At 36.9% G+C, this 27,354-nt stretch overlaps 1 protein-coding gene across 4 annotated transcripts in view; it reads right to left on the bottom strand.

Moving 5' to 3' along the window:
* The window catches only part of ZMYM4 (zinc finger MYM-type containing 4), a 128,675-nt gene that overhangs the window by 11,905 nt on the left and 89,416 nt on the right, over positions 1 to 27,354 (bottom strand). For 3 of the 4 annotated variants that reach the window (XM_036743300.1, XM_036743299.1, XM_036743302.1), the window contains 12 exons: positions 23,946 to 24,099; positions 23,107 to 23,241; positions 22,878 to 22,915; positions 21,744 to 21,888; positions 10,158 to 10,276; positions 9,305 to 9,476; positions 7,379 to 7,432; positions 7,067 to 7,246; positions 6,613 to 6,707; positions 4,261 to 4,432; positions 3,983 to 4,069; positions 2,213 to 2,364 (listed from right to left, as the gene is read on the bottom strand). In XM_036743300.1, the coding sequence (XP_036599195.1) occupies positions 2,213 to 2,364; positions 3,983 to 4,069; positions 4,261 to 4,432; positions 6,613 to 6,707; positions 7,067 to 7,246; positions 7,379 to 7,432; positions 9,305 to 9,476; positions 10,158 to 10,276; positions 21,744 to 21,888; positions 22,878 to 22,915; positions 23,107 to 23,241; positions 23,946 to 24,099 (1,503 nt within the window). The remainder of the gene's footprint in view (positions 1 to 2,212; positions 2,365 to 3,982; positions 4,070 to 4,260; positions 4,433 to 6,612; positions 6,708 to 7,066; positions 7,247 to 7,378; positions 7,433 to 9,304; positions 9,477 to 10,157; positions 10,277 to 21,743; positions 21,889 to 22,877; positions 22,916 to 23,106; positions 23,242 to 23,945; positions 24,100 to 27,354) is intronic. The other variant, XM_036743301.1, reaches the window with a different exon arrangement.

Raw genomic sequence — 27,354 nt, forward strand, 5'->3', positions numbered from 1 at the left:
AATCAATTTCTGGTAAAGGGCTCTACTTTTTAAAAGACGTAACTGAATTGATCTGAGGATTATTGGATGTAGAGGCAGAAAGGCCCTTAAATCAGTACATAAAATTGTGCACAGTGGGAAGAAAGCTCTCACCATTCTTGTTTCTTTGTCCTATGTCCTCATACCACAGACAATTTTAGTGTTTAAGTGAATAATTGTGGTTGACTGGGAAATTCACTTAAAATTGATAACATTAATAATTTAACTCACATCTATCTATAACTTAGAAATCAACCACAAAATATAAATACTGTACTGAATCCAAATCATAAAACCAAGAATTTCTCTTAGAACCATATTCACAAAACAAGTGGCCGTTTATGTGTTACCTGATTCTCAGAATTTACTTTATATAACATCTCTAACCCAAGGTAAAACAAAGATTAGATGACAATACAATTAGGTGGCTTCAGATCTAGCTGGATGACTGCACTTTCACAACAAGGTTGTTGCAAGACTCAAATGAGATAATTTTATGCAAAAGGGTTCAAAAATTTTAAAAAGGTATATCAGTTATTATGATTGTCATTATGGAATGATGTAAACATGAAAGGAGGTATCACTAGTGGAGAGTTGCAGTGGAATGTCCTTGGCCATTAGTTGTTCAAGGTTTTTAACCATGAGTTGGATAATGCAGCATATAGCAGCCTCCTTACCAAATTGTAAATGACACAAACTGGGTGAAACAGCTGACATCCTAGACAAGAATCAGGGTCCAAAGAGATCTTCAAAGAACAGAGGGATAGAGTGACTGATTCCATAATGAAATTTAGTAAGGGTTAATATAAACATCTTATAGCTGGATTCAGAATAATCTATTGAACAAGTATAGAATGATGAGGACAGCCTAGCTCTAGACAATGGATCATGTGAAAAATATCAGGAGGTTTAAGTGGACTACAAATTCAATTTAAGTCAGCACTTGGCATGGCAGTGGGAAAAGATCTGTATATGACAGCCTTGCTGTACTCAACCTTAGAGACCAAATCTACAATACTGAAGTTAGTTGTGGGCTATTTTTAAGGAAGGAAATGGAAAAGATGGGGATCTGGGGAGGTTAGACAGATGAGTCTAAAGAAAGGCAAACAAGATGCTCAAAAGACTAGATATTACGACATACAATGGTCCTGGGATGTTAAGAAGAGAGAAGGTAAAGGGGTAGCATCAATGCAGTCTCCAAGTATTTAAAGAACTGCCATTTTGAAAAGGGGCTAGACTTATTCTGCTTGGCCCCACAAGACAAAAATAGAAACAGTGGTTTTGGCTCAATGTAAGGAAAAACCTCCAAACAATTAAAGCTGTTAAAAAGCAGAATGAGATGCTTTGGGAGGAAGTCTCTACCCCAATTTGAGATTACTGTAGAAGGAATTCCTATAATGGAAAGGGTTAGATTAGATGCCCTCTGAATTTCAGGTATGAAATTCTGTATACTAAATCTATGAATAGGTTCCTTTAAATTGTTTAAACTTTTAGTGTTCATTCCAAAGGCATTACTTACCTTGATAATTTATTTTATCTCTATTTAGTAATCGAGTTGAGGGTTATTAATCATAGTTAGTTAATGGGACTGCTTAATAAATGTTGATTTTTTTTAATGGAGAAGACTTATCTTTTCACACAAACAATATTTCTATAAGATTCAATTTACCTTACATAGTTAGACTGTCAGCTCTTTAAGGGTGAGGATGGAGTCCCTTATTTATATGTCTCAACAAGGCCTATGGCCCAGTCTAGAAAAACAGCAGGCACACAATAGATAGTTGATTGATTTGACCACTGAAAGAATTTTTTATTTCCAAATGGCTATGGTAGGTTTCTGTCAAATAGAGTACATCCATCATTTTGAAGTATTAATAAGCACAAACACTTGAAGGAAACCAATGTAGTCATATTTTTCTGAAAAATAGGTTTGGCCAATCTAAAACCTTAAAAATAAGATGAACTCTAGTTCCAAAGCCATCTGAACCTCATCCCCTAAGAGAGCCCCCAAAACAATATTACACCAACAACAGGAACTAATTTCTGGGGTACAGAAAAAAAATGTTCAAATAAGCACAAATTATTACACTATTTTTTCAAACTGCACACTGATTCATGGGCTTTGCCAGAAGTATTAAAAAGTAACAACTGCCAGTACCAGTAAGAAATAAAGAAAAGTAATTTAATTTGGTACCTGTTGAATTCCAAGGCACAAGTATAAGATGCTGTCTGGATCATATTTTTCACCATTTGGTCTCCGCACCTCTTGGATAAACTGGCATAAGCCCAAACTCAATTCAGCAAAAGTACAGGACAAAATTTCTTCCTTTAGCTTTATAGGGCGGACTGTAGGAGGGTGGGATAAGAATACTAAATATCAACTTCTAATAAGTATGAGACCACATTATAGCTTCTGGCTGTTTGTTACACAATTAGAAAATGACCCCAAATGTCTTGCCCTCACATGAGACGAATCAAAACAGAACTATAGCATAAAACCATTCACTCAAAAATCTGCATGTGAGATACTGATTTACCTGCCCAATAGCAATGTTTGAGGCAATCTGTTCAATAATTTAACATAATAATAGTCTCAAAATTGAAACTGGGGAAATAGATATTCTTCATCTACTTGGTGTTTCCTGTAATGATGGATATCACAAGCTCCTTGGAGTGATTACAGCTCTCTTCCAGGGGACTCTGAAATGATATGGGACTTGATAGAAGATCATCTAGAAGACCTTACCAATCATAGAGCATCCCTCTGAGATTTTGCACTTTTCCCTCGCAAAAACCTTGGATATCTTTGACAAGTATATCTTTCTTCATTTTATGCCTGACCTGATTCTTTGGAACAGTGTTATTTCTCTTGTCACATCATCCAAAGAACCTGGAATCATCTTGATGCACGGATGGGTTATACATTGTAAAAATGCCTCTAAACTGGGATTTGTTCTACCAAATCAAACACTTTTTCATAATCAACAACATACTAGGATCTTATATTCTGTATGGCACAGAAAGCACAGAATAGCAACTTAGGCCCAGAGTTGAAGGAAGAGAGAAAATTATAAAGCACACCTACTGACCCCCCATCTTTCCACTAAAGCAAAGACACATCTTTTCAATATGAACTTAACAACTAATATCATAATAACATGCTAACAGTGTTAAATGACAGTAAGGCATGGAACAAAACTGCCTTTGAAGAACTAAGAATGAGTATCGCTCAGAGGTCAATGGAGAGGCATATGGTGGGTATAAGCAGGCTGCAATACATGACCAACGAGGCACTCCAAGGGACAGGAACAAAAGAAGTCTTCAAGGAATTGCATAACAGGAAGAGAAGATGGGCTAATCAGGTGATGAGAGAAAGGGATGACAGGCTGATGGTTAGAGTGCTACGCTGAAAGGTACCCTTGTGATATTGGGAGGAAATGGGCAAGACTTTCAGCATGTTAAATGGACCTCCTGAGGCCAAACTTTAGAAAGACATGAACAACAGTTGCATAGGATAGGCAAGCATGGAGGGATTGTAATCTGTATGGTTGGTGAGAACTCTTGAACTGATAAGATCAGAAACTCATTTGCATATTCGATAATCCCAATAGTTTAGATTGATACAATGATTTATAGTTGCAACATCTTTTCATATTATTATCTCCTCTTTGGCATTCACAAACCTGTGAAATAGGCAGTACAAGTACCACCTTTCATTTTTACAAACAAGAAAATAGAAAGTCAGAGATATAAAATTATTGCCCAGTATCACACAATTATAAGAGGTAGGGTTGATGAAACTTAAGTCTTGACTAAAAAACTAGTGCCCATTCAATAAAGGGCTCCTTCGATAAAATGCTCCTTTTTCCACAATCTATTAACTCAAAGAAATGTACAATGACATTTGTATTTCTAAGTACAGTGAGAAGAAGAAAAGTGAATAGGTTGTGTAAAACAGTTATACCTCTGCAGCTGGGCTCAGAGGTTTCTTGAGAGAGTGAATGATCTTGGGCACTTCCCAAAGAATCAGAGCATGGAACAGGTTCAACACCTAACAAGGAAAGATGAAAAACTTAAATGAAAGGGTAAAAAACTTCACACCCAGATTAGAGACTTGGAAATCTTTATACCTAGTTTACTGTACCAATAGAGTTATTTTAACTGCACAGACCTGTGGCCCTTTTTGACTACCTCCACCCCCAAGCCGCTCACCTTTATCAAGGGAAGCCTACGTATGTTTACCTCCAAATTTCTGCTCCCCCTGTTCTTCCTTGGCATTTTTCCACTTAACCCAATTCTTCCAGGCATTTACTCCATACATGTATTTCAATGTCATTGGGGGTACTGAACCACCTTGAATTGTTCCTTGAACAAAATTCTTGGGCTCTGCGGCTACTATAGACTTCTTCCTTCCCTACAAATATACAGGATATAATTTTTAGCTTTGGGCCCTCTAATTAGAAAGAAATCACTTAATATTTTAAGATATTAATATTGTTAAACTAACAATGAACTGATGAGACAACAAGACATAATCCATTTTTACCTCCCAATGAAGTAAAAGAGTGAAACATAACAAGGTTGTTTTCAACTAAGTTTGCTTTAGAGAAAAGTTACCCTCTTTTTTACTTCTCAATGGAAGCAAGAGGAAGTTTAGGCAATGGGAAAACAAGCTTTCCTTACCCCTTTTGTAGTATCTTAATGGCTCTATAAATCAGTGAGGTTTTCAAACTTAGTGGTGATGAAACGTGTGGAGTATTAGTATGATATAGTCACAAGTGAGTGTAAGAAGTATAGAATTAGAGTTCATAGCTCTTATAGGTCATCCAGAAAAAACAGCAAATAAACTTTAGGATATTTATGCTAGCATCTATAATACTGGAAAGATTTCAATGTAAGGGCAACAAACTTCATAAGACCCCTACTTATGTGTACATATCTATTATCTGTCACTCTATCATCATGCTCCGAGTAACTTTGGCTCAAACTTTGGAGTTATCTTTGACTTTTCCCTGTCCCTCACATCCTGTATTTATTCAGCTGTCATATTCTTTTGATACCATTTCTGGAGAATCTTGTGTCTAACTTCTTCTCTCCTATTTAAAGACATCATTACTCCTGGCCTGAATTATTTTAGTAGTTGTCTCAGCTGCCAGGCTCTTCACTCTCCAATTCATCCTTCACATAGCTGCCAATTAATCTTCCTAATGCACAGATATGACCATGTCATTTACCTACTCAAAAACTTTCACTAGTTTAACTGTCTATAGGATAAAACACAAACCTCTTACCATTTAAGTTTCCCCACAATTTGACTCCAAACTACTTTTTCAGCTTTATTTCACTCTATTTCTCATCACACATTCCATGTTCCGGGCACAAAAGACTACCACTTGATTGCCAATCTTGTCCTGCCTTCTTCCAACTCCATTTAACCCACAAGCATTCACTTAAGTACCTACTATGAGCTTCATGCTGTGTTTGAGACTTGGGATGCAAAGATAAAAATGAAAAGGTACCTATCTTCAAGAACCTTAGATTCTACTGTGGATAGACAACCCAAGGGCCACACAGTTTCCTATGCTAAGAACATACTACCCCTATCCTCAGCACTGCCTGCTGAAATCTTTAACTTCCTTCAAAATCTGACTCAGGCATCATCTCGAGAATGGAGTTTCCTACTATGTCACCTTTGCCAAGTGAGTTTTCCCTACTGCTACTTCTTGCAGCACTTTATCCCTTCCCCTTATGGTATTTCTACACTGCATCATTTACTTAGATATGTCTCTTAAACCCTACTGAAATCAAACACATAAGCTCTTTGAGGGGAGAAGTGGTGTTCTTCACCTTCGTCTCCTCAGTAAAGTAGCACACAATGATTCCTACATTCATACATAGTATAAATGTTTAGTAAAGATTTACTAAATTAAACAAATCAGTGGAACAGCTAAATGTTCTACTATTTATATATGTCTGAAAGCAAATAATTGATAAGTTCCCTAATTCCAACACATCTATTTCCTTTTGGTTAGAAAAGCAAATTACTTATGTATTTTTCACTAAGGACAGAAGAGGTATATTTGAGACTATGGTTTTTAATTACTTGAGGGGTAAAGAAAACTTATGAGTAGAAAAAATGATTTTCCCTCTAAATATTTTTCACAGAAAATTTGCCTTTGATCCAAGATTCTTTTACTGGAAGTTATGTATTCAGAAAATGATGCTACAAAAAAAAACATAAAACAAATTAAAATAATCTACACTGGGGGTGTCAAACATGCATGTGGCCCATAACACTCCTGAGAGAGACCTGAACCACATTAAAATGTAATTAGGAAATATTTAACAAAATGAAAATGCAATAAAATACAGATAGCATTATATTTTAAAACTAAGTCAGTATGTGGTCCACAGGGACTCTTACGCATGGCTAAGTGGCCACCATTTTTATTTAATTTTGACACCACTGATCTACACAGCAACTAGAAAACTGCCCGATGCATAGAGGATTTCAATAAATGTCTGTTGAGTAAATGAAGAAAAAGAATTATCTGAGAAACTTATCAAGACCCCAGTGAAACAGTTTCTCCTTACTCTTCGTTTGGGTTGTGGGAAGCCATCTCTGTGTCGTCGTCTTGGTCGTGAGCGAGACTGAATTCCCATTCCCTTACTGAGGGGGTCAAAGGTTTCTATAACCAAAAGAAAATTACAAAGTGAATTAAAAATCAAAGCACCAGGAAGATTCCTATAAATTGCTTTATTTGTTAAGTTTATGAAGGAAAAACTTCCTCAATTAAGATAAATGAACTGTGGCAGTTTTAGAATGTGAATTTTAAAAGTCCTTCATAGAAACTAGTAAAATATATAAACAGAAACTGATAAAAATGTAATGGACTATTAAAATAGGAATAGTTCTGCAAAGGCATCAATCACATATTTTCAACATTATGAGCTAAGTAATTATTTCTACTACCTTCTGACTGCCTGATAAATATCAGTTGAGAATTGTTGTAATCTAAGAAAGGTAATTTTATAGCTCTGCACAAACCTGATGGAAAATCTGCCTCTAGATCTTGTTCTGTATCCATTTTTGGTGACTGCTTCGGTTCTAGATCCAATTCCTGTGTGGTATTTGACCTTAAGGCATAATGATTAAGTTCTTCCTCCCAACTATGTGGAGTAGACACTGCTTCTGATTCAAGATCTCCACTATATGTGCTTCCTTGGTCTGAAATTGTAACACAGACAAAAGAAAATTTCCAAAACCAAACCAAACCAAGTGATATATAAAGTACAGTATCTTGCTATTGACTTGAAAAATAGGACTGGGAGGAATCAGAATGTATTTAAAAGTACAAACCTTTCTCAAATATCTTGGTGTCAAGAAAGAGCTCATGCTCAGATGTTTGAGACCCTCAAGAAAAAAGAAACAATTTATAATGATCAGGAAATTAAGCTCACACATAAACACATATTTCTTTTTCTCATCCCAAATGATATACTATGGCAGGATCATGAACCAGTTAAGAAAGAATATCAGTATATCTTCATATAAAAAGAGAGATACTCATTATTTTTTTGAAGTCACTAAAGTTAAGAAATCACTATTCTATGATGGCTTACATGTATACCCCAAACTACATTTTACCTTTTTAAAAATCATATACTAGTAAATTAGCTCACATAACAGGGGCAAAAAAAAGTAGTTCATTGGAAGGGAAGAGGGGGCAGGTGAGGGGGGAATGAGTGAATCTTGCTCTCATAGGATTTGACTTAAGGAGGGAATAACACACACATCCACTTGGCTATCTTACCCCACATGAAAGTAGGAGGAAGGGGATAAAAAAGGGGGGATGACAGAAGGGAGGGCAGATGGGGGAAGAAGTAATCAAAAGCAAACACTTTTGAAAAGGGACAGGGTCAAGGGAGAAAATTGAATAAAGGGGGACAGGATAGGAAGGAGGGAAATACAGTTAGTCTTTTACAACACGAGTATTTATGGGAGTGTTTTGCAAAATGATACATGTGTGGCCTATGCTGAATTGCTTGCCTTCTTAGGGAGGGTGGGTGGGGAGGGAAGAGGGTAAAGAATTTGGAACTCAAAGTTTTAAAAGCAGATGGTTAAAAAAAAAAGGTTGTTTTTGCATGCAACTGGGAAATAAGATATACAGCCAATGGAGCATAGAAATCTAGCCCTACAAGAAAGTAAGGGGAAAAGGGATGGGGGGTAGGGGGAGTGGGGTGATAGAAGGGAGGGCTGACTGGGGAATGGGGCAATCAGAATATATGCCATCTTGGAGTGGGGGGGGGTACAAATGGGGAGAAAATTTGTAACTCAAAATCTTGTGGAAATCAATGCTGAAAACTAAAAAATATCAAATATCAAAGTATGGAATTTAAAAAAAAATCATTAGAATCAGTTGGCTCAGAAGACATATAGGCTAAGTGAAGAGGACATAATACACGGCAGAGCTAAGGTTCCTTTAAAGATCAATTTCTGGGCCACCATCTATATGAAGCCTTTTTTGATCTGAACCACACCCTCTCCAGCTGTTAGTTTCAACCCCTCTCCAATCATTTTGTATTTACTCTCTGTGTATGTATAGGCATACCTGTGTTTACATACATGTATATGCAAACATATGTGTGTGTCTATCAATGTATATGCATGCATATTTGCAGTTTTCCTTCATGGAATATGAATGAGCTCTTTGATGGGAATTTTGTTTTTGTACTCCAAAATGCCTGGTACAATGCCTGGTACATGTTAAGTGCCTGGTAAATGCTTGTTAATTAATAATTGATGGAATATTTAATAACCACCGATTGATATGGTAGTAGGTTGTGTGTGATATGATGGCAGGGAAGAATTCCTACTCAAGTAGAGGTTCCAGATAAATTCTGAGGTCTCTTCTTACTTTTAGTGTCTATAATTCTATGGATTTTCAAATAACCTGACTACAATAAATACATATATCATCAAGAGGAAAAAAAAGGTAACACAGAGAAGAAAATTATACAAATAATCACGATGGCTTTTCGTTAGGGAAAAAGTCCTAGATGACAATGAGCCCTACAAAAAAATAAGATTATATTTCTAGGTAAAGACTATAGACTGTGCGTATCTCAGAATACAAAAATAAATTTTTTTTAAAGTTTTCAAAGAGGCTTAATAGTCACCAGAAATCTAAAACAAAGCCTCACTATTTAAGAAATTATTAATAAATTATCATCATTGCCTATTGAGCTCACACAGTATTTTTTTTAAACTTAAGACAATACCAACCTCCATGGGACAGTGTTTTTTCCTTCTCTTCATCTTCTGCAATTATTTCTGCCATCTGAAGAAGGTCAGCCTCAAATGGATGAGGAGACATATTTTCCTTAATGTCCTGGATGGTTTCATTGACCTTGTTTGCACTGTCCACTGTTGTAGGAATAAGCATGGGGACCGGCATCTAAGAAAACACTTAAGAGTTACAGAATAGAACTCTAATTTTGTTATATAATTAGACAGCTGATTAGATAATAATTTTCCTGTTGAAAGTGTTTTTATAAATGGATCTCCTTTGTGATGAGAAGAAACAACCTACCTCACAGGGATACTTTGAGAAGATCAAGTGATAATATGTTAAACTGCTTTGAAAGAAACAGAATAGTGGGCAAATGCAAAGTGTTTTAAAATTATTATTAAAAAGTAAAGGCTGTCTATCAGTTTATTTCATTAAGTTTTGGATCACCTAAGTAAAAGGTGAATATTTGTTTGTAATCTCCAGTATGTTTCCTGAATATGAATATTAATATTCTCTTATAATCTCTAATATCTATCTTCATGATCACATGAGCAGATGACAAATATGCACTTATTACTAAACCGTGTGAATATATATATACCTACCTTACAGGATTGTAAGGATCAAATGAGAACATGTATATATAGCACTTCGTAAATCACATAACATGCTAAATATCAGCTAACATTATCATTATTATTATTATTATTAGGACTCATCATCAGGTATATTACAAAAAAGGCTGTTTTCCCACTTTTATCAATAAGTCCAGTACTTGATATGAAAAACTATATACTACAGGGAAGCCATAAATTAGATATTAGTTAAATTAGAATAATCACTCACTGGTATTGGAAGCCCAAATGGTACTGGTGCATATTGTGTATAAAGATGCAGTGGTATGGGCACAAACACTGGTACAGGAACTGGCACCATGACAACTGGGGGTGGACTTGGAATGTCCTCTAATGAAGAAACAAAAATAAAGACAGGAAAAAAAAAGTTGTTCAGGGATTAGCATCAGGGTGAGGTTAGACTAGATGACCATTAAAGTACATTTTTACTCTAAAAAACCCTCAGTCTTAGGAGACATTTCAGTTACATTCCCAGTAGTTACATAATTATATAGTAGAATGAAGATAATTAACACAACTACATGAATTAAGAGACTTTTTTTGACAAGGAGAAATGTTTTGAATTTTTTTCAAAATAAGAAACACAAACTATGTGTTATCACCCAAAATAAAATGTTTAATATCACTAAATTCCCAAAGTGACATCAGAGGGTATCTGCCCAACATTCTGAAGATCTACCTTGAGTTCTGACATATACTATGAAGTTACTAATGGAGCAGATGGGTATGACTTTTGCAAAAATTCTAGCCCATTTTTCAACTGAACATTGTTGAGTATACTTTCAACTTCCCCTTTTAAAAGTGATGTTTTCTTTATTGATCTCCACCCCCAGTCAACTCTGCGCCCCGCCTCCCCCAATCTGTGGGAGGAAAGATGAAGGAGGCAGAAGAGAAGGAAAAAATTATAAGAACCCAAGTCCTTGGAGAGTCTGGGAAGGAACAGGAACCAAAACAACCACCAAGTGAGACAAAAAGAAAGAGAGAATTGACAGCTAAGAAGGGAGGGACAGTTAGGTGGTACAGTAGATAGGGCACTGGTCCTACAGTCAGGAGGATATGAGTTCAAATCTAGCCTCAGACACTTGACACTTATTAGCTGTTCAACCCTGGGCAAATCTCTTAACACTGACTGCCTCGCCAAAGTAAACAAACAAAAAAACCAACCAAAAACTAAAATAAAAGAGATTGGGGTAGAGGGGTGTTTAAATGTGAGAAAAAGGTTCAGGTTTGAGGGAGGAAAAAAAGGAAATAGACATGGGGGCACAGGGCATATTTCCTTTACCTTTGCCTCTTCAAATCCAATCAGAATGGGATAAGGGCAAAGAGATTTAAAACACTGCAAACCAGAGCATATGGATGGATGGTGGTAGCATTTATCAGCAGGCGGAAAGAATTGAAAAGCCTGAGGTAGATTAGGAATGAGAAGGAAAGAGCTAGGGGTACACTCACACTCTTCTGAGAGAAAGCACCCCTCTCCACCTCCCCTCCCACCCACCCCCCATCTCCCCCCTCAGAGCAACAAGCAGAAATAACTGTCTTGATGATGTTACTGGTAAAGCTGACTCATGGTAGCACTGGTGGGTAGAATGACATTGGTGACAAAGAAAAATAAGGCATCCTACAGCATGAAGATGAATTGGTCTTCAGAATGAGAAGTAAGGATCACAAAGTATTTTATCTTGCCCAAGAATTGGCTATCTGAATTCTTTATAATTCCTTGTTTGCAATATGCCGCAGGACATCCAAAATGTGCCTCTCTACTATTACAGAAGTGTTTCTCAACTGAATTTTTTGAAGAGTATAGTATATACCATCCTATGACTTGGAGTAAACGTCAGACAAGCTTGGGCTTTCCAGGGAAAACCTGGGATAAAAGAGCTTTGAAAGGCAATCCAGCCCACATCCTCCCCTTTCCAGTAAAATTCTAGGTCAATTCATCAATTATTTGTACTATCCATCTAAAACACATACATTGATAGATGGGAACTACTGGTTGCCCATCCAAGTACATGTCCTAGTCTGGACAACTGGTATTCTTTATCCACTTGTTTTTTCATAGGTGGAGAGTTATGTTAAACTCTTCTGAATGATCAGGGATTTCATTTAGGAGGCTATCATTGGGGCTTGATAAAATCACAAGACAGTCATCTATCAACAGAAGGCACATATGGAAGCGCTCACAAACTATAGGGAATTTCCCCTTCAGTTGGACTTGAAGTGGATTTCCACAACAGTGATAAAGATCTTTAATGAACTTGTCTCCTAGTTTTATAAACTGCATGGTATAAATGATCAGAGAGTAAAGCAAAACTGTATTTTATATTTTTCAATTAACCTTGTATGATTTTCTTCAATATTTTTTTCAGGATTTTTTTGGGTCTCCTTTAGCAAGTCATTGACTTGTTTTTCATGGTTTTCTCACATGATTCTCACTTCTCTTCCCCATTTTTCCTCTACTTCTCTAACTTGCCTTTCCAAATCCTTTTTGAGCTCTTCCATGGTGAGACCAGTTCATGTTTTTCTTGGAGGCTTCTGATGTATGCTCTTTGACTCTGTTGAATTCTTCAGGCTGTATATTTTGGTCTTCTTTGTCACCAAAGAAAGATTCCAAAGTCTAACTCTGAATCTGAGTCTGTTTTCGATGCCTGGCCATGTTCCCAGCCAACTTACTTGACCCTTTTTTGTCAGGGTATGACTGCATGTAAAGAGTACTTTGTTCTGAGCCTGAGGGGATGCGCTTTTGTTTTCAGAGCTATTTCTATACAGCCAGCTCTGCCACACCAAGCACTCCTCCTTCCCCAAGAATCGCCAGCCAGGACCTGACTGGGATCTTAAGCAGGCTGTGCACTCCTGCTCTGATCCGCCACGCAATTCCTCCCACCAGGTGAGCCTGAGGCCAGAAGCAACTGCAGCTGTAGTTTTGTAGCTGCACCTCCCCCACTGTCCCAGTACCGGCCACCGAATCGCGAACTCCTTCCACTCTGTCCCCTGCAGCTTTTCCCACTAACCTTCTCTGTTGTCTTTGGTGTTTGTGGGTTGAGAAGTCTGGTAACTGCCACAGCTCACTGATTCAGGGTGCTAGTGCCCATTCTGCACGGCTCCCTGTCTGGTTGGTCCTGCCGCCACCCATGCTGGGCTCTGCTCTCCTCCGCCCCCAGCTCTGTGCACGACAGACCTCATCCAGCGACCATCCAGGCTGTCCTGGGCTGGATCCCTGCTTCCCTCTATTTTGTGGGTTCTGCAGTTCTAGAATTTGTTCAGAACCATTTTTTATAGGTTTTTGGAGGGACCTGGCTGGAAGCTTATGCAAGTCCCTGCTTTCCAGCCGCCATCTTGGCTCTGCCCCCCACCCCCCCGCCCCATGATTTTGACACAGGCAGCGAAGACATCGCAAATACAACTTGAAAATGAAAAACATAAAATAATGCTACATAGATTTATGTGCGTATACACATACATATACATAATTCTCACAAAAATATTATATAGACAGAAAAGTAGACAAATGGATCATTAGTTAAGTGTTGGTAGCTTTATTATATTTTAAATTATATATTATTTTTTCCAACAGCAAAAATTTTCTCTCTCTCTCATCCCACCACACCCTGATAACATTAAAAAAAATCCTATTTAAACACGTAAAGTCAACCAAAATAGATTCCTGAGTTGGACATGTCCAAAAAAACCCTTATCTCATTCTGCACTGTGTCCTTCACCTCTCTTATCCAGAGGTGACTAGCATATTTTATTAGTAGTCCTCTGGAATCATAGCTGGTTATTACACTGATCAGAGTTTCTAATTCTTTCAAAGTTATCTTTATTATATTGTTGTCATTGTAGCATCAGTTGATACAAATGTTCCCGGGTTCTCTGAAATTATTCCTGTACTGTGTTAACAACACAATAGTATTCCATCATATTTACATAATTTTTTAACCGTTTTACAATTTGAGTGCCTACTAGATTCCCATTCTTTGCCACCTCAAAAAGAGCTGCATTGTTTTAAGTCTCTAGTTTATTTTGCTTCAATTTTCCTCCCTTCAGTTCTTCCTTCTTTCACCCCTTTTCCCTTGTTTTCCTGCTGAACAAAATACATTTCCATACCCAACTCTTCATGTGTTTTTTCTTCTTTCCTTTGACCAGTTCAGATGAAAGTGAAGTTCAAGGGTCAGTCACTCTTCTTCACCCTCTTTTTATTAATATTCATTATGTGAAATAATCTTTCCTAACCTTTCTTCCCCTTCCTTTCCTAATGTAATTCCTCCTTCCTCTCCTCTCATTCTTCTCTTAAAATCGTCAAATATAGTAGAACCTTTCCCAGGCTTTGTCTAATGACCCCTGGTGATGATAGGATTCAGAGGGGACACATATAACATCTCTCCATACTCGAAAATAAGAATTTTGTACTTGTTCAGTCTCTATTGTTTATTTTTATGTTTCTCTTAACTCTTGTGTTTGAACTTCAAAGTTTCTACACAGTTCTGGTCCTTTCATCAGGAATATTTGAAAATCCTCTAGTTCATGGAAGGTCTATTGTAGGATTATGTTCAGTTTTCCTAAGTTATTCTTGGCTATAAGCATATATCCTTTGCCTCTGGAATAGTGTATTCCAAACTTTCTACTCTTTCCTTCACTGTGGTGGCTGCTCAAATCATGTAGTGTTACCCTGACTGTGACTCCTCCATGTGGATGATGGTAGTATTTTTTTCCTACAACCTAAGAGATCTGGATTTTGGCTCTAATGTTACTGAGAGTGTTGACTTAGGGTTTCTTTGAGATGATGACTAATGGATTCCATTTCCTCTTTGCCTTCTGATTCTAAAAGATACAGCTAGCTTTCTTTAAAGATTTCTTGAAATATGATGTTGAGGTTTTTTCTTTGGTCATGTATTTCAGGTGGTCTTATGATTCTTAAAGTTTTTTTCTCCTCAATCCATTTTCCAGATCAGTTATTTCTGTAACAGAACACCTTAGATAGCCTTCTATTCCCCACCCCACCCCCCAGTCTTTGACTATAATATTTGTTATTGCCTCATGAAATCATTGGCTTATGTTTGGCCCATTCTAATTTTCAGGGAGTTCGTTGCTTGGGGCAAGGTTTTATACCTCTTGTGGCAAGCCATTAATTTCCCTAATCCAGTTCTTTCTTCCATAGTTCTGATTGCTTTCCTAATTTTTCCCTCTAGCACTCTCATTGCATTTCTAGCTTAAAAAAAAAACCCCTACTTCAGGTCTTCTGGGAATTCTAGTTGAACTGGTAACCCAAGGTATGTTTTTTTTGAGGTTCTCAGTATTTATTCAAGCCATCACATTCCATCCTGTCTCCTCTAAGAGACAGTTACTAATGACCTTAGTTGCCAAATCCAATGGCCTTTTCTCAATTCTCATTCTCTTTGACCTCAATGCAGCCTCTAACACTATTACTCTTCCTTAATACTCTTTTCTCCATGTTTTCTGGACATCACTCTCCCCTGATTCTCCTGCTTTCTCTGTGTCCTCTGCTGGGTCTTCTTCCAGAATATGTCCTCTACCTGTAGGGTAGGGCCCTCAGGATTCTGTCCTGGGCCCTCTTCTCTTCTCCATCTATACTACTTCACTTGGTGATCTCATCAGCTCCCATGGATTTAAATATTATCTCTGTGCTAATGATTCTCCATTTTACCTAACCACTCTGGCTCCCTTTAAGGGCCACCTTCTACGGGAAGCTTTTCCCAACTCCAAATTCTAGTGCCTTTCTTGTTAATTATTTCCTATTTATCCTGTGTATATAGCTTGCTTTGCACATATTTGTTTACATGTTACCTTGCACATTAGACTGTAAGTTCCTTGAGGGTAGGAACTGTCTTTTGCCTCTTTGTTATTAGCTCAGTACCTGACAGTAGGTGTTTAATAATGGTCTGATATAATGTTGTCTGAACTGAACTCATTATTCTCCACCCCCCTTTTCCCTCTTATAAATTTTCCTATTGCTTTTGAGGATGCCACCACCCTCCCAGTCACCCATGTTGGCAGGAGATGTGTCATCTCTGCTATTCCTCACTCCCTTCCCCCCAAAACCAATCTGTTGAGAAGCCCTATTTATTCTAACTTCCAGTCATCTCCCATATATACTTCCTTCTCTCTTCTGACACTGCCACCACCCTGAGGCAGAGCCTTAGCATCTCACACCTAACCTATTTTCAATGACTTGCTGGTTAGTTTCTTTGCCTCAAGTCTCTTACTACTCTAGTCACCTTCCACTAAGCTATCAAACTACTCTTCCTAAAAGTGTGGGTCTGACGACGTACCATGCCACAATCAAAAAAAGTCTAGTAGCTTCCTATTACATCCAGGATCAAGTATGAAATCCTCTATTTAGCTTTTAAAGCCCTTTGTAATCTGGCCCCTTCCTCTCTTTCCAGTCTCTTTATACCTTACTCTCCTCCATGTACACTACAATACAGGGACACTGGCTTCTTACGCCAAGACACTCCATTTTTTGATTGAACATTTCCCTAGCTATCCACTAGGTCTGAAACTCTCCTTCCTTACCTCGACCTCCTGATTTCCCTAACTTTCTCAATGAGTGTCTTTTCTCTGAGCCATCTTTAATTGACTTTGCATATGTATTATTTGTATTTTATCACGTGTATGTTGTTTCCCCTCATAAGACTGAGTTCCTTGAGGGCAAAAAGTGGTTTTTTTGCCTTTCTTTGTATCCCTAGTGTTTAGAATAGTACCCAGCACATAGTATGTGCTTAATAAATGCTTACTTGACTTATTATAGTAACTGATGTCCATCAATTAAATTTCTTATGAAATTGCTATGATTCACAGCAATATCTTTTATTCCATACGTTTCTCATTTTTCAGCATTAATGACTTGTATAAAAGTGTCCTATTTTTTCTTCTCATTTCTCTTCTTTTTCTTCTAGCTTTATATTAATGTTCAACTTTGCTCTAATAACTAAAATAGCAATTTTATTTTTGGTTATATTTGGTGCTTAGCATGTTAAATGCCTTCTATTTTTAAAAAATCGTAATATAAGATTTGTGCCAACAAGTCTTTGGGCTGCCTCACACACTACTCCTAAACCACATTTTCCAACGTATTTTCCACTGTCATCATCTATGCCCCTCTATCTGCAACGAAGCCACTGCATAAAATATATCTTGATTTGAAGGATCATATTGAACACTAGAGAATTTCTGTGCCTATTCAGTAAAAGTTAGCATGGTAAGGAATTACTTCATGGTGGATTTTGTTGCAAATAATTATTACAAACACTGCTATTTGAGATGGCTAGTTGTCACATGAAATGATGTTTCTTGTTGCTTCTCACTGAACAATAAAACCAATTCAGCCAACTCCTTTATTTATCTTTCCAAAAACAAACTATGAGACAACTTCTGAAATGTCCCTTTGCCTTCTAGGGTCATGTATGAAAAAATGGCAGCACTGATTTGATTCAGTTCCTACAGTAGTATGTCCACTCATCATCAGTCTCTAGACAATGATCTGACAGGTAAGGTAACGTTTAGAGACAACCTATAAATTGTGATACTTGGCACCCACCAACTCAACTCCACAACCAGCCTACCATGGTGTAAGAATTCATCACCAAGTAGATAGTCTATGAGGAATGATCCTCTCTGTAGTTAGGAGATTAGTCTTTAGAAAATGAGCACGCTGTTGCCAGAACTATATTCAAAGCTTTTCCATTATGGTAGGACCTGGCAGAATTTGTACTCACTGATAGCTTTTGAGAACCCCGAGTCAACTTCATATCATAAGGAAGCACTGAAGCATGAGTTTGTGGAGTTGTAAAGATCAGCTGCTGTTGTCTTACATCATCCACCCTCCCCTCCCAAAATGTGTATAGGATGCTTAAAAAAATGGGAAAACTCATTGTTGGAAGGGCTATAAGAAAACAGGAGCACTAATTTACTGCTGGCAGAGATAGGAATTGGTTCAACTATTGTGGAAAATAAATGGAATAATGCAAGGAAAGTTCTTAAATTATTCAAACTCTTTGATGCATAGATTGCAGTACTGAGACTGTATCTAAATAAAGGTAACTTGGTAGCAAAAGAGATGCTTACTTACAAAGATATTCATAAAAAGCACTGTGGGGAAAAAAAGCTAGAAACAAAATGTTTAAAAACTGAGGAATTATGTATAGTGTATAAAATAAAAAGTATGATTATGTTTGGTATATGAATGTGAAACAATAAAACAAATATGAATACGAAGTATTCAGAGAAATGTGAGAGAACTCGGTACAAAGTGAAACAAAAAAGAAAGCAGAGACAAAAGAACAACATACCCAATGACTCCAAAAAAGTAAAGAAGTCAACATGGTAATGCAACAAAACTGTGCACAAATATAATGATAAATGTTAGTATTATAATGCCAAGTTAAAGGACATTTCATTTTGTTACTTTTGTGACCTAGGGAATGTCACCTAACCTCAGTTTCCTCAGCTTCTAAGACTTGGATTAGACATTCTCCAGTTCTAGCTTTATGAGCCCATGATCCTTTCTGTAAACAATAAAATAATCTACCCTATTTTTAAAAAGATGTACATTGCTTTTGTTTGGAAGAGTCTTGCATCAAAATAAAAAAACATCAATGAATCAATAAAATAAATGGAACTCCTCCCCAGCCCCTACAAAAGAAGATATGCCAAATGTTATATAAGTTATAAAAAGGCAGAGACCAATGTGGCCTTAAACAGGAGAAATTTCATAGAACAGTGAGATTAGTCTTTGAAGAATGACTATGATTTAGTAAAGTGGAAAGGACAGCAAAAGTATTTCAGGAGGGACAAACATACTAAGAAAGAAATCAAACAATATATGGGAACACAATAAAGATTTCTGAGCTGCAAAGTTTATTTAATGAACAACTTAACGTGGTAGCCCTGTAAAACATGGGCTGTAGGAGGTAGAGACTAGAGGCTGGGAAACCAGTTTAGTAAGCCATTATAATAATCTGTGCACAAGGTGATCATTGCTTAGATGTAGACAACGACAGGAAGAATGAACAAGAAAGAAATGAATATGAAATATTTTGAAAAAGAAACAATAATACATGATGGCTGACTGGATAGAAAGGTTGAGGTGAATTAAAGATAATTTAAGGACTGTGCCTGAGAGCGATAGCTTCATTTACAGAAACAGAAGTTGGGAGGCAAAGTTTTTATTTTCAGAGAAAGGAAGATTTGTTTGATTCAAATGATGTTAAGTTTGAAGTGGCAATGGGGTATTGTAAAAACTACCTGTGTGACTAGAAGTCATTTAATTTTCCCTTCCCCCAGCTTCTTCAACTGTAAAGTATGAGGTCTTTTATGTATTGAAAAATACCCATTTTACAATCCCTGTTGTTCCATGTATTGTTAAGTATTCTATCCCAACAATAACTAGTTAAAGTATCTCCTCCTGTCCTCTAATTCTATTAGGATATAGTGCTCTTATACTAGGATGTATATTCACCGAACCTTAGAGTGACAGATAGTCTTTCAGACCTATTTTTAATCAAGCTGCCTTCCAGTCTTTCCAAGTGGTTTTTTCTGAACAGTTTGTATTCTTGGGTTCATTCAACATGGGCCACCATCTTGGATTGCTGCTTCTGGATCTTGTCTATCTACCATGAACAGTCAAGGTGGAGAGATTGTGCAAAGACAAATACTATAGAGCATTGTCTGTACAGAAGCGAATCAATATAACCATTCTGGAGAGCAACTTGGAATTATGTAAACAAAGAAGCTAACATGCCAATACCCTTTGGCTCAGAGATTCCACTGCTGAGCCACAATGTTATCAGTGATTACAGAATGACTATACATATTGTGGCTCATGAGTATAATGGAATATGGCTGTGCTGTACAATGAAGATGGTGAATACAAAGAACCACAGAAAGACTTATACACACTGATGCAAAGTGAAAGAAGTGATCTAAGCCAGAAAAACAATACATACGGTGACTACAACTACATGTAAACAGCATGAACAACAACTGTAAAACAATCAAAACTGAATGTTGCAAAACTATAAAAAACAAACTTGACTCCAAAGAAGAGACATGAGGAAGTAAGTTCTCTTGCCCCTTTGCAGAGGCATGAAGTCGACAGGTAGGCAACAATGAATATGACATTAGACTTTTTGATGCCTTGATCTGTTTTGCTGACTTTTTTTCCTCTTTGTCTTTTCATTCTTTTTTTTTAATCTAGGAGAATGGGGAGGGATAGAAGGAGACATATAGGTGACAAAAACAAATCTCACTTAAAATCTATTAAAAATAATGCAGCTAGAATAACAAAACTGGAAACACACTTTTATATTAAATATCTCTTAAATAGTGTCCAAGACAGAAATCTCAACTAAATTAAGACCTAAAGTCATTCCTTAAGAGACAAGTGGACAAAGATTATGAACAAGCAGTTCTCAAAAATAAAGTAAACTATCAACAACCATATGAAAAAATGTTTCATATCATTAATGATAATAGAAATGAAATTAAAACAACTCCAAGGCTTTACCTCACACCTATCAAACTGGCAAAGGTGAAAATAGTCAAGCATTAGAGGAGGCTGTTAAGAAAGGAACACTAATGATAATACAATGTTGATTAAGCTATGAATTGGTCAAACCATTTTAGAAAACAATTTAGATCTATGTAAGAAATGTCACTCAATATACTTAACCCAGCTATCCCAATGGCCATATATAGAGATAAAATCCCGAAATATACCAAAATATTGAAAGTAGCACTTCTTGTGGTAGCAATAAACTGGATAGTCAGTAGTTGTTGACTAGGGAATGCCTGAACAAAATGTGACAAGTAAATGTAATGGAAAAATACTATGTCATAGGGAAAGACAAAAACGAAGCATTCACTCAGAAAAACCTGGGGAGACTTGAATAAACTTGTGCAAGACAAAGACAGTAGAGCCAGAAGAACAAAATACACAATGACTACAATAGAAAAACAACACAAATGCAAATAAATTAAGATCAAATTCAATAATCAATCTTGGCCCTGAAGATGATAAAACACTTTTCTTAGCAGAAATTGGGGGTGGGTGAGGAAAGGTGTCTATGAATGCAGGATGTTACATATACTGCCAAATACAGTCATTAGGGTTTTGGTCAAATGTTTCCGTTAACATATTGAGCAGGAAATTATTATGATATAAAAACATCAGGCATTAATAATACAAGGAAGCTATCTCTAAGTTCTTTCCCAGCTTTAAAATTTTGTTGCTAATGATTTTATTAAAATTTGAAAGTGACATATTGAGTATATATGTACGTATGTATGTATGTATATAAAAATAAAAACAATGAATCCAGTTAAATGAACGCTAAATATTCATGCATTTACATATATTTAAGAGAATGTCCAACACAATTAAAATTACTGGAAATATAGAATAAGTTTCCTGTCAAAAGACATTGATTTTATTGAGCCATTAAACCATCATATACAAACCAAAATGGTGCTTGTTATAAAATTCTTATGACTGCCTTGCTAATACGTTTTTATTAACCTTTCTATGTTAAAGTTGAAATATGTGTATCTTATGATTAAACACACTATTGGAACAAATTCAAAAGCTATCTTGGTTTGTTTATGCTAATAAAGCAACTCAAACACAAATATGGCAGTTAAAATAAGTAAAGAGGTATCTGACATAGAGAATTAAATAATGAATGTGATTCTTGACATTAAAACAATTTTTAACACCTTCATTTCCTTTTCAAATTAAAATGGAGGGAAAAAATCCTCCAAAAATGAGAATAAGGATACATACCTGTCTGACATTCTTTGTTTTGCGTATGTGGTTTGCAAGAAGTAGCCTTGGTCTGTGTGATGGGTTTGCACAATAATGCTTTGTTCTTTAAAAGCCGAGGAGGCTGTGTAGTTGGAAGTTTCAGGGCATCTGTTTGCGTACTTGCCTAGTTAAAATAGATGCAGAAACCATGAGTGTTGAAAGTTGTTTGGATTTTTAACCAACTACAATTAATTTTTAAAATATAAACAATATGACACTGTAAGCTCTCTGAAGGAAGAATATCTTCTTTATCTTTATAATGCTTCAGTACCTAGTGTGAAAGTCTGCTGGAATGAAAAGGCACATCATGTCACAAGGGGCATTACTGAATACAACCACCCAATAAGAGTCGTTATAGTAAAGAAGCTATCCTAAGTTGTTGTACATTAACTCATACTATCCTCCCATTCCAATCAGTTTAGCTTAATGAGAAAAATATCATTCCTACAAGTTAGATGAAAGGATTAAGAAGATTCCAGAATTGTTGTTTTCTTATACTATTTACCTTAAAAAAAAACCTGGCTTCATTTTCAGATAACAAGAAAGCAACATGAAGGTCACTGGAGAGAAACTAAGGAAGCATTCTTAAAGCAGATTTTTTTTTCCTATCATAAATACACTAGGAATACGGTCTGTTTAATCTACAGATAATTAGAGTACTAAAAAACGTAGAGAATATAGGTCAATATACGAGTGAATTGCCTAATGCCCTAATTTTCTGTGGATTAAGCTTGGCATGTTAATTCAAAATATTTTATTAACCGTAGCAGAAAGAACCAGTGATTTGCAGGGTGAATTCCACTAGGGGGAAGCATATCCTCTTTTAAACTTTAAAAGGAAAATGCTTTTTTCCAGCAAATATGAAAAGAAAATTAACATGCACAAAATCAGAAGTATTAAAAAAAAATAACATACCTGGAAGACAAATCTAATCTAACCAGGAGAGGTCTGTTTAACTAGTTGCTTGTCTGTTTCTATTTTAATATAAATTTTGTCAATTTTAAAGGGAGGGGAAAAAAGTGTACTGGAAATATGCTCAAATATATGATAGGTAGGTAGAAATATTTAAATAGAAGCAGCAATAACAGTAAAAGTATTAAAAATAAAACTTACATCTCCAATGATCTTTGCTGTCACAGTAGGAACAGCACCTTTTAGAAATGAGAATATAAATTTAAGTTCTTACACTAGAGTAAAACAAAACAATGAAAATGCTTTTCAGGTCAGCCAACCAAAAGGAAATCTCTGAATAGGGACAAATATGTCATTTTATGGTATAATAATTGTGTTGATAATTTTTAACCTCAAAAGACTAGGCAGATTTCTTGTAATCAATCCATACCTTGCAAGACATTGTTAGAGTTCACCGTGGGCTGGGCAGCAGGAGTACTTGCCAAAGATACCACATTGGCTATAACTGGAGTTGAATCTTTTCTTAGAGAAGGAGGTGCAATTGAAGCACTTGGCATCATGGAAACTTAAAACAAAACAAAATTGGAGTCCTGATATGAAATGGCACAAAGATACAGTTTAATAATCATTATTTCTGGAAACACTGTAACCAATCATATTCAGTTCTAGGTAGGACCATTTTCCCCCCTTAAGTCAGTCCTGCCCAACATACAGCCCACAGGCTGCTTGAGGCCCACCAAAGGATTTCTGGAGGCCAGTAAAAAATGTAGGGTTGCCACTGTGCACTCCAATTTGTCACGTGACCCACGGCAACCTGTCAAGTTTGTCTCTCTAGTCTAACCTATCTGCAGCCCGAAGAAGTTTCTAAGTTTTGAAGGTCTGCCTTATGTAAAATAATTTATTTTGGAGTTTGAAGGCTAGTTATTTAAAATTGCAAACTCCACATGCCAAGAACGAGGGTTATCAAAGACAACTGAGGAGGTCAGTGGGGGATATACATTCATGTCTGTGTTTTACATATACCCTTTTCAGTCCTTTCAGCTAAATGAATATACTGGAGTACATTCATTAACAGTGATTTAATACTAAAAGTTTTAAAAATCTGGCTTATGTAACTGTCAGCTTAACATGGAAATCTATATAATTACATACTAAATCTCATGTTGTCTCATGAAAGTAGGCACTTAACAGGACTTGTAATTATTTAATTTCACTGAATAAGTGAAATAAATTACATAAGAAATACAGCTAATATCCAAATTCAATTACCTGAACTATTTTGAAGAGTAGGTGGGTCACATATACTGTGCTGATTACAGAACATCAATATACAAAGCAGGTTACAAAAATGTTTGACCTCCCCTCGCCATTTCATGGACTCACTGAGTTTACCCTGTCGCTTACAACCATCACACTTGGCCATCTAAGAAATAAACGAGAGACAGAGAGGAAGTGAAAAATTACATTGCAAGGCAAGAATAGGTAAATATTTCTAGCCCCTTCTACAAATGCCTAAAGCATAAGTCAAACTATGTCATTCCCTTTCTCCTCTCTCAATAAACTCCAGTGGCTCCCTATCCCTTCTAGGATCAAATACAAAGTCCTCTGGCATGCAAACTTTCATAACCTAGCCCCCTCCTACCTTCAAGTCTTCTCACAACTCACTCCCTGACACATTCTCTTCTACCCAGTGACAATGGTCTCCTTTCTTGATCCAGGAACAAGATACTTCAACTCTTAGCTCTAGAGGGACATTTTTTTCTGGCTGTCCTGGTTCTGGGCATTTTCTTTGGTTGTCCCTTATGCCCAGAAAGCTCTTCCTCCTTCACTCTAATTATTGACTGCCCTGGCTTCAGTTAGGTCCCAACTAAAAGCCCACCTCCTACAGGAAGCCTTGCCCTCTTAATTGCAGTGCCTTCCCTGTGTTAATTATTTCCTATTTATTCTGTATATAGCTTGCCTGGTATATATTTGTTTGCATGCTGTCTCCCTTGCTGGACTGTAAGCTCCTTGAGGGCAGGGACTATATTTTGTTTCTTTATCTTCAGTGATCAGTGCCTGGCACAAAGTAGGCAGTTGATGTTTACTGACTGACTGGAAAATGCTTGCAGGGGAAAAATATTAAACACAAAAACAGAAAGCAGTATTATAGTAGAAAAGAGTGATATCATAAAAGACAAATTCACCTTGAATTTGTTAAAACCACCAAATGCAGCTTTTAAAAATATGCTTTAGGGATGTTTTGGACACATACACAATGAAAATATTATAGGGTCAGAACTGATAGTACTAAAGAAAAGTGGCTCATTTTTTCTTCAAGACAGTTGAGAAAGACAAATATTGTTGTTTCTATCTTGATAACATCCATCCTTGACAACACGAACTCCACTGTTTCCACTCCCACAACTACTAGCCTCATGTCCTCTCACCTAGATTACTTTAACAGTCTCTTAGGGTAGTCTCTCTGAGTTTCTCATTACCCCAATCTACTGTACACATTACTGTCAAAGTAATTTCCTCTGAGTACAAATACGATCATGTGACTCAATCAACTCCAATAGCTTTCTATTGCCTCTAGCACTAAAATAGAAAATCCTCTGTTTACCTTTTAAAGCCCCATTCCACCAAGCCTTATCCTATCTTTACACCTTCAAAGGACATTATCCTGCTTCCTACACTCTACAATGAGGTATCCTCTCTGGTCTTCATTTGCGACACTCTATCTCTTGTCTCTAATGCCTTTGTTCTGGCCATTCCCCATGACTAGACTGAACTCCCTCTCTTTACCTTGGCCTAAACATTCCTCTCTTCCTTTAAGACACACAGTTCAAGTATCATCTTCTGCATGAAGGCTTTGTAGACCCCCCCCTCCCCCAAATCATCTTATCTTTAACTACTTTGCATATATTTGTATTTATGTTGCATATATCTTTATATATATTTGTTGCCTCTTCCATTTGAATGAAAACTTAAAATTTTTCTAAGCACGTTTTTTGGGGGAAGGGAGAAAGGGAAGGCAATGGGGGTTAAGTAACTTGCCCAAGGTCACACAGCTAGTAATATCAAGTGTCTGAGGCTGGATTTGAACTCAGATCCTCCTGACTCCAGGGCCGGTGCTCTATTCACTGTGCCACCTAGCTGCCCCTCTCTAAACACTTTTGACCTTAGTTTTTACATAACGAGTCAGTTCTACTAAAACCCTAAACCACAGGGCTTATGGGGAAAATAGGATTTGGGTACAATACTCAAAATCTTCGTCAATGATGTGGTATCACAGTTTTTTTCTCTAACATGTTATATGGTTCCCCTACTAGACTGTGAACTCCTAGAGGGCCTCTGTAGCCCCAGTGTCTTAGTACAGTGCCTGGCATATAGAAGGCCCTTAATAAATGTTAATTGACTGACTTATGAGTAGGGATTGTTTTATTTTTTGTATTTATGTATCCAAGTGCCACACTGACACAAAGCAAATACTTAATACTTGTTGGCTGGTGATTAGGTAAAGTATAGGAGAAGGGAGCCATTAGAGTTAAGGCTCTACTACGTCACTCATTTTTTAGTAGCCTCTCTTCCACCATTGCTAAGTGCTTTGCTAAGTGCTAGGGATACAAAGACAAAAGTGAAACGTCTCAAGGAGCTTCATTTTAAAAAGGAGACACGTTGTATATGTATCAGGATACACAACACACACACACACACACACACACACAGAGCTGATATAAGGTGGCTTTGGAAGGACAGGCGCTAGCAGCTTGAAGGATAGGAAGGGCTTCAAGCTGGAGGTCCCTGAAAAGAGTCTGACAGGAAGGCAGGGATTCCAAGAGGTGAAGGTGAGAAACACAGGGAACAGCATAGATATAGGTGGGAGTGATCCAGATGAGGAAGAGCCAGGTCATTATGGCTGGACCAGTGATAACATGGAAAGGAGTAATATAAAAAAAGATTGGAAAGATAGGATGTGGGTGCACTGTGAAGACCTTTAAATACTACAGGAATTTATTTGTAATCATTGAGGTAATAGAGAACTACTGTAGATTACTAAGGGTGGGAGGGGGGAACAGAAGAGGAGAAAGGGATCTGACGTAGTCAGGCCTGTACTTCAGAAAAAAACACTTTGGTAACTAAGTGGAAGATGTCCTAGAATAGGGAGAGACCTGAGGGAAGGAAACAAGATGGAAACTATCATGATAATCGAGAAGAGAAGTTATGAGGGTCTGAACAAGCATGACAGCTGTGTATATAGTGAAGAGATCTATAACATATTATGGATGTCTGAGAGGTGAGTGAGAAGGATGACCTAAAGTTGTAAATCTGGGCAAATGGTAGGACAGTGATGTTTGGAAGCTGAGTGAATTTTGGGGGAAAAATAATGAATTCCATTTTGGACTCAGTGAGCTTGAGATGAACTAGATGAATTCCAAGGTCCTTTCTGATTTCTAGACTGATGATACTAACTTCAAGATCAAAACATCTTATGGGCAGATCAGATGTTCTTACTTTAAGTAAATTTGCTTGAGGTAAAGTCACATTACACAAATTTGACTTTGTGTACAGAATTCAGAAAGAAATCAGCATTCCCCAAAGACACCTATGCTAACTTTACTGTACAGCACTTTGTACTCTCTGTCTGCTCCTGCCACTTGGCTCTGCACTCCATAGTCTCCCAACACCCTTACCC

This window comes from Trichosurus vulpecula, chromosome 2, assembly GCF_011100635.1.
Source record: "Trichosurus vulpecula isolate mTriVul1 chromosome 2, mTriVul1.pri, whole genome shotgun sequence".
Taxonomy (NCBI): domain Eukaryota; kingdom Metazoa; phylum Chordata; class Mammalia; order Diprotodontia; family Phalangeridae; genus Trichosurus; species Trichosurus vulpecula.